This window comes from Tachysurus vachellii, chromosome 4 (assembly GCF_030014155.1).
Source record: "Tachysurus vachellii isolate PV-2020 chromosome 4, HZAU_Pvac_v1, whole genome shotgun sequence".
Classification (NCBI taxonomy): Eukaryota; Metazoa; Chordata; class Actinopteri; order Siluriformes; family Bagridae; genus Tachysurus; species Tachysurus vachellii.
In genome coordinates this window covers 31101470-31115308 of record NC_083463.1, presented here as the reverse complement: position 1 = coordinate 31115308, position 13839 = coordinate 31101470, and the positions used below count along the sequence as shown (strand labels likewise).

General features: G+C 42.1%; 2 protein-coding genes across 3 annotated transcripts; one reads left to right on the top strand and one right to left on the bottom strand.

Annotated features, from left to right (window-relative positions):
- The first annotated feature begins 1965 nt into the window (after positions 1–1965).
- On the top strand, positions 1966–5197 carry pjvk (pejvakin). Of its 2 annotated transcripts, XM_060867213.1 has the most exons (6): positions 1966–2176; positions 2722–2917; positions 3922–4063; positions 4152–4269; positions 4417–4560; positions 4899–5197. In XM_060867213.1, exons 1-6 carry the CDS (start codon positions 1966–1968, stop codon positions 5195–5197), a joined length of 1110 nt encoding a protein of 369 aa, XP_060723196.1. The 2 variants fall into 2 exon arrangements, with proteins under 2 accessions (XP_060723196.1, XP_060723197.1); XM_060867214.1 differs by lacking the exon at positions 4417–4560.
- Positions 5198–6670: 1473 nt separating this feature from the next.
- On the bottom strand, positions 6671–13779 carry senp2 (SUMO specific peptidase 2). Its single transcript, XM_060868913.1, has 17 exons — positions 13472–13779; positions 12454–12509; positions 12232–12344; positions 12036–12120; positions 11838–11925; positions 11507–11654; positions 11226–11332; positions 10982–11043; positions 10838–10895; positions 10676–10733; positions 10421–10564; positions 10034–10165; positions 9487–9693; positions 9293–9372; positions 9110–9194; positions 8912–9007; positions 6671–8362 (listed from the first exon to the last, which is right to left on the bottom strand). Exons 1-17 carry the CDS (start codon positions 13648–13650, stop codon positions 8297–8299), a joined length of 1764 nt encoding a protein of 587 aa, XP_060724896.1. The 5' UTR covers positions 13651–13779; the 3' UTR covers positions 6671–8296.
- Between the last annotated feature and the right edge of the window lie 60 nt (positions 13780–13839).

Genomic DNA, 13839 nt, shown 5'->3' with positions numbered 1-13839 from the left:
TTTGTTAGCCAGCGTGTGGTTTAAGAAATCAGTTTAGGTGCACCTGAGGAGATCCTTTCTACGCAATCAACGGTGATGGCCCAGTGACCACATTTTGATGATCCATGTGGAGGATTGCAAACACATCTCACTCCAGGTCATCCTTAATCTCAGGGGACCGTTTAAAGGAAACATTCAGCTGAGCTCAGACTGCTGTGTTATGGCCTTTAGTTATTTTCAGTAAAAAAAAAAAAAGGCATTATTAGTTATAAACCCGTGGCTATTTTGGTTGGACTTGATTACTTCCAAAATCTCCACAATCTCTTGCTATGATCTTGCCTTCTAAAATGGATCCTGTGCAACATTGCCCAAACCTTCCATCCCACAATTCCCTCTTTTCCTCCCAGTTGTTGAGTGAACTAAATTAGGTAATTTGTTCCGGGTTAGCTACCTCTCAGTGTACACACAGCTATTTAGCGTTGTTATCGTCATTGCAGCAAAACTAACACTCTGACCTCAGGGATGTTCCAGAACCTAGACCACAATGAAGCAGTGTAAACTCTGCTTGTTTTCCGTACAGATGCCGCTTTGTACGAGCGCTCTTTCAGTCACACACTCAAACACATTCACACATGTTGCAAAAATGTTCCTCAAACAGGATTTGACTTTTTTTTTCTCCACCCAATAGTGAAATTACAGAGAAAGCCACATGAGGTCATGTGTGAGCCACTTCTTCCATAAATAGGGCATCTTTACCCTTTTAAGAATGGAGTGTTGTTGTAAAAGGCCAGCACTCAGCAGTGGGTATACGGCCTAGTCGTTCGTCTACATTTACGAGATCTATAATTACTTTCTAGTGCTGTCCTATATAACTATAATAAATTACCGCACATACCATGTTTATTCTTCCACGTATAAATCTTTTAGAAGGAGAAAGAAAAGTAACGGCTCGGCCCTGAACCCTAAACCGTACAGTCCTTTTTCTGATTTTAGGATATTACCTCAGTGCATTTCCTTAGTGTCTGTACTCATCAGTTTAACAGACTGGAGATCTTATATCTAACATTTTGCTTAAGCAGAATCAGAAGAGCAGATGTTAGAGATGATGGTCTCACAGGAAAAGAGGCCTGTTTTATCGTTACGGTTTCTCTTTAGACACGACGCTTTTTGCATGCTGACAAAAATATACTGTTATATAAGGGATCGAACATTCAGTGATGTGCAGTTTCAGGGAAATAATCAATAACAGAGAGGGGGCACGGTGGCTTAGTGGTTAGCACGTTCGCCTCACACCTCCAGGGTTGGGGGTTCGATTCCCGCCTCCGCCTTGTGTGTGTGGAGTTTGCATGTTCTCCCCGTGCCTCGGGGGTTTCCTCCGGGTACTCCGGTTTCCTCCCCCGGTCCAAAGACATGCATGGTAGGTTGATTGGCATCTCTGGAAAATTGTCCGTAGTGTGTGAGTGAATAAGAGTGTGTGTGTGCCCTGCGATGGGTTGGCACTCCATCCAGGGTGTATCCTGCCTTGATGCCCGTTGACACCTGAGATCCAGGCTCCCCGTGACCCGAGGTAGTTCAGATAAGCGGTAGAAAATGAATGAATGAATCAATAACAGGATTGTTATAAAGTGACGTTCTCGGCTTTCACGCTCAGACTGTTTGTTAGATGTTAGATGTTAAACGTACTGAAGTCTTTTGTGGTAAGAATTATGAATGCAGTAATGCTGTAGGTTAAATGTAAAGACTTTGATGCAGTCTAAAGGTGACAAGACCGGACAGGACAGGCTTGATCAGATCAGATTTCTTTCTGTTCATTATTTATCACTTGTGCCTGAGTGGCCACTGCACATTCTCGTTCTCGTTCTCCTCTTTCCTTCTCTCCTCACTAACAGCCACTGGGAAGCAAACATGCTGCACATATAACGCTGGAAAAGTTACCGAGGGATTATTGATGCTTTGATCCAACGTTTCGAGTCATGAGTTTTTGCTATGTTTGCAGCAGCCACTAAGAACTTTGTGAAGCAGGTTGGGGACACCGGGCATCTGATACCTGTCCCGAGCCTCAGCGAAGCCGACCGTTATCAACCTCTCAGCCTGGTGACCAAGAAGAGAAGAAGGCATTTCTGGAAGAAGACAAAATATGCCTCGACGCCGTTCTCGCTCAAGGACATACTTGTGGGAGAAAAGGAGATCACTGCAGGTAAACTGCGGGTTTAAACGGCGCTCTGTTTATATCTGGTGTGTTTCTAAGTGTTCTGGGAATAGAAAAACACGGGATAAAGCTTCCATCGATGCAAATACTCTAAGAACAAAAACTGGACAGAAAAAAAAAAAAGAAACATGCAAGAACATAACAGCAAAACCTACAACCGCAACAGCATATTTAAAAAGATGACAACAATAATAAATATACAACAGCAACATGTTTTCACTTAGTTTGTTAATGTTGTACTGACGGTATTTAAAGTAATTAAAAATCACATTTATGGGTTGCCTTAAAATACATTAGTGCAAAAGTCAACAGCAGGACCACAAAAAAAAACCACACACATACACACATACATAGCAAAACAAAAACATGCAAAAATAAAAAAATGTGTTAAGGTTGCATTAACGGAGCAAACTCCAAACAGGCTGCATTATTATTTACATTAGCACATCATTACAACATAATACAAGATGCAAACAGATATGAAGCGTGCATTTATTATGAGATGGGTAACCCGAGCCGTTCCTCTGTGTTAGGAGTGTCCTCTTACCAACTTCTCAACTATGAAGACAAGTCAGATGTGTCTCTAAACGGACGCTTGGGCAACCATCTGATTCACGAAGTGGGCGTCAACATCAGCGGGTCGGACTCTGTGGCGGTCAAAGCGTCCTTTGGGGTTGTGACCAAACATGAGGTGGAGGTTCCGACCTTACTACGGGAGCTGAACTCCAGGTTCTTGTATCGGGTCATGTTACTTAGTAGAGTAGAGATAGTATATGAGAAAGTAATATATATTCAGCCAAAATATTATTGTATTAAAGGTGCGGTGCACGATGTTTGAGAAATGCTTCAGAAAACTTAGTCGGGCAGACAAACAAAACAAACATCTAGCCAATGAGCAGAAAGGGGCGTGTCTTGTCAATATGTGGCGGAGAGAGTGTTCAGTGCGCATGTGTGACATTAGCAGAAAGCGATTGAAACATTGACATGGAGGATAAAAACAAAAAGCGAAAAAAGGCTTACGATAAGGCAAGAATCAGGAACCGTGTTAATATAGGATCAGCTTTCCGGCGCTGGAGAGAACTGAACGTCGTCTTCCGCGTGAAACGGAGCTAAATTTTCACGGTAAAAACACATTTGTATTACCATAGTGTTACTCATTGTGTTCATTTATTGATAAAAATATACCCTCGGTCAGCTGCCCCAACAGGTTCCGCCATAATAGTTGCCTGGGTAACGTATGTATGTGTGGGGCAGAGCCATCAAAACAGGGGTCACCCCCATTTGGGTTAGGGGCGTGTTTGTTTTGGTGATTTCAAATGTCAACATTGGCTTTCAAACATCATGCACCGCACCTTTAATTCAATCCTGTGTTAAATGAACACAGGAGTGTTGAAGACCTACTTCTTCAGGAAACACTTCAACTAGCACTTCTTTCCTTATCTTTTGCATTTAAAAAAAAACAAAAAAAAAAAACAAAACACATCCTTTGACACTTTTTCATTGTAACTTTGAACAAATGTTTTAAACTCATGGTATCTTAAGTATGTAACTTAGTGATCCAGCATTAATGTATCCAATGTTAGAGATTTAAGCACTTATGTACGTCGCTCTGGATAAGGGCGTCTGCCAAATGCTGTAAATGTAAATGTAAATGTAAATGTAAATGTATTTTGAAGTGAGGGTGTGCAAACAATAAGCTCTCTCTCTCTCTCTCTCTCTCTCTCTCTCACCAGGAAAGTTGACCTGGATCACTGTCTGATCCGTCAGTCTAAAGACAGTGGGCGGACCGTACTGTGCGTCGTCATGGAGAGCATTCGCACCACGCGACAATGTTCTCTCACGGTCCATGCTGGCATGCACCGCGCTACCATGCGGGTAAACTTGCACACAGTCACAAAGACGTGTATGAACATAATGTAAGGCTACACACACACACACACACACACACACCTCTCTCTTACAGTTTCAGATAGACGACATCCATAATCCCAAAGGCCGTGACAAATCCATTGTAATTCCTGCCCACACCACCATAGCCTTCAGCATATTTGATCTTTATGTTCGACTGGATGGACGTCTCGGTAAGTTAATACTTGGTTTAGGAAGTTATATTATATTTCCCTTACTAGTCTTTGTATATTGCATGCACTCTGTGGCACAATGTGCACTAAAAATGTGATTTTATACTCATTTATCTGGTGCATCCTGACTGTACGTCGTCTGAGCAGATATCTGTGTAGCACCGGGGTCAGTTGGAGGCTTTGAGAGAGAGCAGATGCGAGAGCAGATCGGTGGATTCTTCGGCAGGTTCTCGGTCGGCAGGTTGCGAAGGTTCTTCTCGGGAATCATTTATGGGAATCCCTTCAGAGCAGGTAATGTGTCCTTTACAAGCTAAAGAGAGAGTATATGATCCTGCTCATGGACTTGTTATAGTATTCACCTCCTTTAAACTTTAGTACAAGGGTGAGGCTCAGCATGATGCTACCACCACCGTGCTTCACTATTGGAAAGGTTTTGAGAAGTTTCTGTGTTTCAAACAAATGTAGTGCTTTGTGTCAAGGCCAAGGCATTACATTTTCTGTCTGATCAGACCAGAGAACCTTTTCGTACGACACCGGATTTCAGTCTGGCTCTGCATATATTGTCCGAGCTACACGTATATATATCTAACGTATGTTTTGTTCTGGGTCATTTTCCTCCACTATAACAGATGACAGAACATTCGAGGAGCTCACGCACTCTGACCTGTACATGGACGACGTGGCGGATTACTACGAGAAGGCGGCCAGCATGACCGACCTTTCCTCGTCGTACATGCGTGAGGACAAGCACACTCGAGTCAACCTGCTCAACCATAACATCCCCAAAGGCCTGTGTGCGCTCTGCAGCAAGTCCCACCAGCGCAGAGAAACCGTCTACGGCTGCCTCGAGTGCTCGTCTGGTGGGCAAAAGTACGTGCGCTTACACGCCGTGCCGTGCTTTGACCTGTGGCACAAAAGCTTACGCTGAGCACTGCTGAAGGATTACAGAGTGTGGACGCTCTTTTATATTTAGAAGGTCTAGGATTAGTACAGAAACCAGGCATCTGGTTCATGAAAATTCCATGTGTGTCTTTAGTTTAAAGTTGTCTAGCACTTTTAACAAGCTTTGCAGAAATCCGGATCCCTAATGAACGAGGCAGAGATGGCGAGAAACAACTTCCTTGAGAGAAACCAGATCCAAAGACGGAACCCGTCGTCTTCTGGGTGTCTACAGAACAGGACGGTCTTTACAATTACTTGACATGGACATACACTAGTTTTAAGGAAGTGTATATAATCTTTAGCTTGTACATGGGGGACCAGTATGTTCAGTATTAAACCTGGTTCAGGGGCTAAACTTCAGCATGTTAAACACAACCTCACAAAACTGCCATGTAAAAACATTTTTTTTAGAAGAACTTGTTACTAGAACGTTGGTGCTCATCATATTGTTTACACAGGGGTCCAGATCTTTCTCAGATATCATATATGGGACGTTAGATCCTCTTACACTCCCATGAGCACCAGCTTCTGGTGTCTCCATCACACACACACACACACACACACACGTTCGGCTGTGTGAATAATTGACGGTGATAAATAAACCAGTGGATCACATAAAAGCAGGGCAGGAAATGGACGGTCTTATTTCAGGTGAGAACCGGGTCGTGTTTTCGTTTCCACTCCAAATTCAGGGCAGGTTTATCCCTTAATGAAAGCCCAAGCAGGAAAAAGCTACTAAAGTGAGCATTACAGACAGGTAAACCTAGATCAAGCAGAACTTTCTAGGACCAACAAGGTCTGTGTAGCTCTGTAAGAAACCCCAATTTTTCTATATCCATATTCGTAGTGAAATTGCTGGGGCACTGAACCATCACAAGACCTCCGTTATAGGAAAATAACGAGCTTCGTCGTTGATCGTTTTCCTACAAAAACAGAACCTTTAACGCTCTCTACCACAAGCCTTAACTCTTCCTCATCCTCAGCCATTTTTCATTTCTTTTTCAGTGTGTTGTGCTGGAATTCTCTGTTAGCTGAAACGAATGCAGTGCGTCGAGTTAAACCTGAAATAGTGTTTACTGTTCATTCAGGGGAGTTTGTTGTGTATCGTATCAATGTTTTCTTTAGCTGCTGTGTGTCGTATTAAAAAGAACTAATAAACATACAGTTTGGCTGAATAAAAAAAGTTAAAAGTTCCTTTTACAAGTCGGTCCAACAGAATTGTTATGACGCACACTTGGCGGCGCCACCTAGTGGCGACCTATTGTCGGTGCATCGAATATGCAGTACAAAGGTTTGCACATGCCAACGTTTGTAGGTGGTAAAATGTTCTTCAGTTTGAATTTACAAGAAAACAAGAGACACCCTTAAAGATGTACAAACTTTTACATGACGTTCAGCGCTGGTTTGTCCCGATCAGACGAAGGAAAAGAATACTCGTGGGGAAAAAAAAAGACAAATGTTTTCCTTCCAGTACTTTATTCTTTATAAAAATAATTACCAACATTTTGAATGAACAAAAAAACAAAAACTGCGCATATACAGTAGTCCTCCGAATTTCAGTTAAACTTATAAACTGCACACACTCATCAATCTTACACACACACACACACACACACGCAGACACAAACAGGTCAGACAACACTAACAGTTCGGCTTAAACTAAACCAAAAGATATTAGGTCATAAATAAAGATTGCATTAGAAAAGAAAGGAGCAAAAATGTGAATTTTTCAATAAAATCTGAAATATTCGTGTTAAATCCTGTCGCAGGAGAACAGAGAACTCTGCACGATGGGAACAGATGAAGCTGATGAAAAGGTCTTCTTCTATCTGCTGTATACTGATTCTGAAACAGCCAGGAATTAAACCACTATACAGTTTCATTGGTTCGTCTTCAGCGATCCCGGTCACGGGTGCTGTCTACCCCGGGAACACTGAGAGTGAAGCAGACATACACCCAGGATGGGAAGCTGGTACACTACAGGACACCATGTACACGTATACATTTGCACTTGAGCATCATCATTCCACCTACTGGCATGGTTTTACAAAAGGTAGGAAGAAAATAAACAGGGTTTTCGTAATACGACCGGCAGGCCAGAGATAAATAACGCTACTTGTTGCTCCTTTTAAAGGACTTTCCTTGACCATGCAATATTAGAGATCTGAAAACATAACCATCTCTGTTTGGCATCCATTATCCTTCCAGTTTGGAAAAAAGAAAACATACTTGCATTACAAATATAGCATATAATCCAAGTCAAATATATAAAAAAACAGGTATCTGCTTTTTGTCACCAAACACTCTTTATACTGTACATACCTCAGTAATGTCTCATTTCAGGCAAACACACACACACACACATACACCTCCAGTAGCACACATGTAGTGTGTTTTAGTAAATCTATTTGTCTCCTACAGATTTAGAAAAAGATTGGACAAAAAAAGCCATCATCAAGGCACTCTGGACTTAACGACACGCAATAAATACTGGAGCTTTCACTGCAATCCACAGCTCAGGTACCATAAAGCTCTCGCATACATTCACTTCCGTCATTGCCCGTGATCGCTATGAAAGAAAAACGAACCTGTTTTCATCCAGCTTAATAAATAAAGTTGTTTCCTTCCTTTTCCCTAGTTCAAACACGGTGGTAAAAATACTATAAAAAGGTTTCAGCCCATGGAGAAAAAAACAAAACAAAACAAACGTAAAAAAAGACCGTCGTCATGCGCTTCTTTACGTCAGCATACATTCGAATAATCACATCTCAAAGGGTCAATAAGACCATTCTAAGGAATGACAAATGCTTTATTAACAACAAAGCAATTAGGGGGGGAAAAAAAAAACCCTCCATTCTCCATGTGCTGATTATGTGGCTGACTGTCTAACCCGAACCTTCATCCCTCTGAACCCACACACACACACACACACCTGTGATTTAAACACCACCACCACCCGTCCGAAAGGGACCGCACAGGGCCGAGGGTAGGACAGAAGCAGACGTCTGTAGAGAAATGCAGAGGACATGCGTTGTGTGGTCTGGTGCTTTGGTCAGGTCAAGTCCAGTTTTGTTTTTTTGCCCTCCTACTGCAGCAGCTTCTGATTGAGAATCTCCCAGATCATCACTTTACGGAAATACGGCATGTGACACTGCGGAGAGACAAACAGGCAAGCGATATTGGATATATTCTTTTGCAAATCTTCCGTACCTTGAAGAAATTACGAAATCCAGCCAGCAGTTTAGCCGTTTATCGTTACTGTAATCTTCGGTGCATCCTTATACATAATAAAATACAGGTAACGGGTATTATTCACTGTATACGTGTTTATATACATCACGTGTGTGACATTTGGTTGGTCTGAACATGCACAGACGTTTTTAAGCTCTTAATGTTTTGGCATGAAGAAAAAAAATGCAGTGGTGGATTGGGTTGGGTTACAGCTCCAAGCATCCTTATCAACTAGCCATGAATGGAAATGAAAATGACATGCAAACGATGTATAGCGTCCATGTGACACTGTGTATGTGACACTGGATCTAGTCTTATAATTTCACTGTCAGTTGCAGTGACATGGCTGTTACTGCTCATTTGCTAGCTAGTAAGATGTTTAATCCAGCTCTTACACCCCCTGCTCCTGTGTATTGGACTAGAAATGGGTTCCGTGCTTATTTACAGGACAATACAAGATGCGTGTTACCTGTCTAAAGGTAAAGGGTCGTCCGCGTGCGATATAGTCGGCGTACTTGCACACAAAGACCCCGCAGTCGCTTCCGTTCTTCTGTTGTGGAACCTCCTAGCAGTTTATTTTCAGAAATGTGTAACGGTCATTAAATAAGACATGAAACAATGATCGTAAAGTTAAAAATCGAAATAAAAATTCCTGCTTAAAACCTACAGTAGCTCGTAAGCTGGTCACCGTCCACTTTAAGATTTCCAGACCTTTGCCTTTCTTGACCTCGCACTCCTCCTTTATGTACATCCTGCATTTAAACAAAATTAAAAATAAACAAAAAGTCAAGCAGTCAGTCAGATAAGGCACGAGGAATTGTTTCCATAGAAACTGAGCTCGGCCACTTACAGTATCGTGTTGCAAATGTCATCGTGCCTCTGACCCATGGAGTCGTACGACCTCACAGACTTTGCTCTGAAGTCAACGACCTAGACGACACCAAAAATAAATAAATAACATAACTAGGTTTTATTCTTATTAATTAAATCAACCAATCGACTTTGTAACCAACAATATGAGAACGCTTATAGAAAACGACTCACGGCAAGAGACCAGTGGACCCCCAGGTGCAAGGGGATGAGGATGTAGTCGTAGAGGAAGAGGTCGACGGCCTTGGTCCAGCGACGCACGGCAGCGTGGCCACCCCCGTGCAGCTTAGGGAAGAAGAAGGTGCTAAAACAGTACACCTTCCTCCCGCACGCTTCCTGCTCCGTCCGTGCCATCACCAGGTTAAGGTAGAAATTGATCACCTGATAGATGGTCAAACAGAAAGGATTGGATGGTGTTCTTCTATACATCTCTAACAAAAATGATTAAATTGCATTATAACACAATCTTTATTCCATTATATCACAATTCTACAATCTGATTGGACAGGTGTGTCTATATAATTTTCATATAACGATGGAATGACTGGCTATAATGTGCATGACAGGTTAACACACACACACACACACACACACACACTCCACAACATTAAAAGCATGATGTTCACTGATAAATCAAAAACACTAATCATTGGCAATTTGCTTTGTTATAAGCGTTCGCACATTACATAATTTAATATTGTATAAAATTAATGCGCTTTACCTCATCGTTGAGCCAGCTGCCCTCCTGCAGGGTTGCCAGATCTCTCTGTGTGATACGCAGTTTGAAAGCGCTGCTCAGGATTAGGTCAGGATCTCTGTGTGCAAGAGCAGCACTCACCTCCTGTTGCATCTCCTGTAATGCATCCCATCACATCACATGACACAAACACACATTTACATTATTTGACAGACACCTTTATCCAGAGTGACACACACACACACACCCCCACACTTTTCATACTCAAGATGGTGTATACAATGGATGTCAGTATATGCTGTTATAGAACCTCAGGGTAATAACAGTAAAAGTATTTTTCTATAACAGCACATCACAAAGTGTTATGTGTATTTTTCTCTGTGATGGCGCTAATAAGGAGAGAAGCACTACCTTTGTCAGTCTGGGAAATTCCTCCTCCAGGTGCTTGCCCGTGTCAAACACAGGTTCGGCACGGGTCTGACACACTGCAGTGGTCTCTCTCTCCTTCAGGTTCAGCCGGGTTTCTACCTCGACGGATAGATCCACGTCTAATAGCTGGGGACAAGAAGAAAGAGATAGAGGTTCTGTCCTCAAGCCGAAGCGCTACTCATGGACATGGATATTCAGAGAGACTGATGATTGCAGCATTGCCAATACTGTGCGTACCCTGTTTTTATTCAGCGGTTGGTCTGATTTCTTCCTCCCAACATCACTGACTGGTGCACTGCAGGAGACAAATAAGCTTCATTTAAACAATATAATAATAATAATTTAAAAATACTGTATAAGGTTGAGAAGGGTTTCGGAAAAACAGAGTAAACAAATTACCTGTCCTTTACGTAGCTTATTAAAGTAGAATTCCTCCACACTGGTGCATGTGGGTTCACTAGGAATACACAGAATACTTACTAATAAGTGGTAGCATTGAGTATGAAGTGTGTGAAGAAGCTGGGAAATATTTGTTGGAGTCACCTTTGATTGGTGTAGGTTTGCTGATCTCGGGAGTAGTAGTACGGCCATGGGGAAAAGTCGTGCTATAAACAGACGTTAGAACTGTTAGTGAATTTCTGTGCACTAGTGTGTGTATGTAGATCATGCGGTGCATCCATCTATGTATGCTCAATGACAGTCACATGAATAAGGAGATAGGAGGGGTTTTGGTGCACTGCTTAATGTTAGAGAATTCTTTTATTTTATTTGAACGAAACGTTCATACATCGGCGGTTTCACTCGTCCAAACGGCAGCGGTTTGTTCTTCGAGTACTTCTCAGACACCATCTCCACCAGCTTTCTGTAGTGCTCTCTATCGCTTTCTTTTAGGGCCTAAAACACAGGAGGATATGAACAAATTGATCAAAATGCTTATTAATATTTAATCTTTAATTTAAATGGTTACAATGGTATTTAACATTGGCTATGGTTATGTATTTAAACTTCCCCACTGAAAACATTTTATTAAAATTAAAACACAGCCAACGTGTTAAACGTGTATGCTACCTCCTCTACGGCGAGGCAGGGTTTGTGTGCGCGGCCGGAGAAATCTGTCTCAGGGAGGACAGGGCGTGACGGCAGCAAGTGCAGTGACCGCCTGTGTGGAAGCTCTTTCTGCCGGTCCTGGTTTCCCATATAAAACACCGACCCGCTTCTACGGAGGGAAAAAATAACCATACATAAATATAGAGCAATGATTATGCATTTTAAACTATTAATTGTATACAGGGATGCAGTGACAGTTTTGTATACATTTTTTAATCATTTCAAAGTCTAACTTTAATATCAGTATTGTTTTGAGAATAAATGATAAAATGGGTGAACTCTGTATACTCACTCAAATTTCCTTCTCAGGGGCTGGGCACCGACACAGAAGTTTGGCACACTCCTCTCTTTCCCACTTAACCCCATCTCTCTCTGTTTCTCTGATGAGATGTACAGAAATATTAAGCATCTTTCTCCTCAAGACATTCTATGAACTAAATAAATGCCTTGAATGACTGTATACTGTGGACTTGAATACAAATGCGCTTACCCATTTTAACATCCCCACCAATCGTCCACTTATTTACGCCGTTGCTGTGAATTTCATCAATTCCCACTAAAGCAACATGTCCAATCTGGGTTTAAGAGCATAATTTATAATAGACTTAACACTTTTGCTGCAATTCAGATATTGCATGAAAGCTAAAGATGACAGAATCAGACAGAACAATCTTTCTACAACGAACCTGCGTTTCTCTACAGTCTCTCTCCTTTTCATAATGGCGCGGCTTGTGTTGTTGCAAACGTAGCAGCCCTGCGATCCTAGCGAAAGTCTTCTTCACAACTCGGACGATCACATCTGCAAAAGGACCGGCAACCAATTACGGAATTGCATTAAATTAATAGCAAGACCGTACTAATTGAAGGATAGGTTCGGTTTTAAATAACGCAGGAACGTATCTACGTACCTCGTCTTGGTCTTTTGACTTCCAGATGCTCGGACACTCCATCGGGAGAGTGGATACTGCATTAGACAGAACAGAAACAATAACGTTAACGTACAAGTTCCGTGAAACTTTGACACGTGTGTTTTGCTTGCGTATGTTGACAAGTTTAACAGAAAACAGTATTTGAGATCTGCTAGACCACCTACTCTAAAGAAAGCTGAATGTAGCTTAGCTAACTATACAGGACAGAGAAACGTTTCGCGGGATCGAACACTTTAATAAGGATGGTGACCCAGACAACGAGGTGTTTTTAGAGTCGGTGTGTGTACTGAGGTTGACCAGGTTTAGAAATAGGAACAGGTAAACATTGTTTACTGCCAACGAGCAGCAACTTAAGAGCAAGAAACAAGACTCAAGACCCGGGACCCAAGTCCCGGGACTCAAGACCCGGGACCCAAGACCCGGGACCCAAGACCCGGGACCCAAGGGAGTGACGTATAACGCTATAGATCATGTAATTGGACAAAAACACGACTAGTGCAAGACGAGTCATCAAACAATTATAATCGTTTATTAAACTAATTTTTATCTACATATTTTAAACTAATATTGTCTATCACTAAAAGGACAGATATAAAACATCCCCACCGATGTTGTTTCATTGGCATTTTCACACTCAAAACACTTCTATAAAGCTGTTTATTTGTCAAATTCTGAAGTAGACTTAAAAACGATAGCTATGCTAATCGTTTGCGCTCGAGCTACGCTAACTGGCTAACTTAGTTAGCTGCAGTTTAACGGAATTTCGCTATAAACCGGTTAAATAATTCCCCGCTTACCGGTCACATAAAGAATAAACCACACTAAACGGTCAGTATTAGATTGATATCTGACTGGATGTTTAGCTAGCTGGCTAGCCAGCTGAGTTTGACGGTTGGACTGTAGCCTCCTCAGGGCGCTTCTGTTAGCACGCTAGCTAACGCGTCGAAGTTTATTAGTACAGAAAATGAGGAACAACAGGATATAAGCACTCGGTCACCTTTGATAGTTTCGTTTGGCAGGTCGGTAATTGTCCTGTTGTTGTTGTGTTCCGTAGGTGACCTCGTCTCGTGGTGGCGCCTGGTTACTGTCCTTAGGCCAGTTCGGCGAATTCCCTCCAGAAAACACGGAAAACGGAACAAACAGCGACGACAGTCCATCAACTATCCATTCATACATTACAAACCACCACGAAGACTCAGTCACCCTCCTGTTTGTTAATGCCAGGATCTTTAAAAATGATAAACTTCAACACGATCAACTGCGACACCGTTCAATCCTAACAGGCTTTACTACTACGATATTTAGCTTTGGGAACCGATTCCCGAAAGAGTCGATTCTGAATCAGAGACTCAACTCAGGAGAACT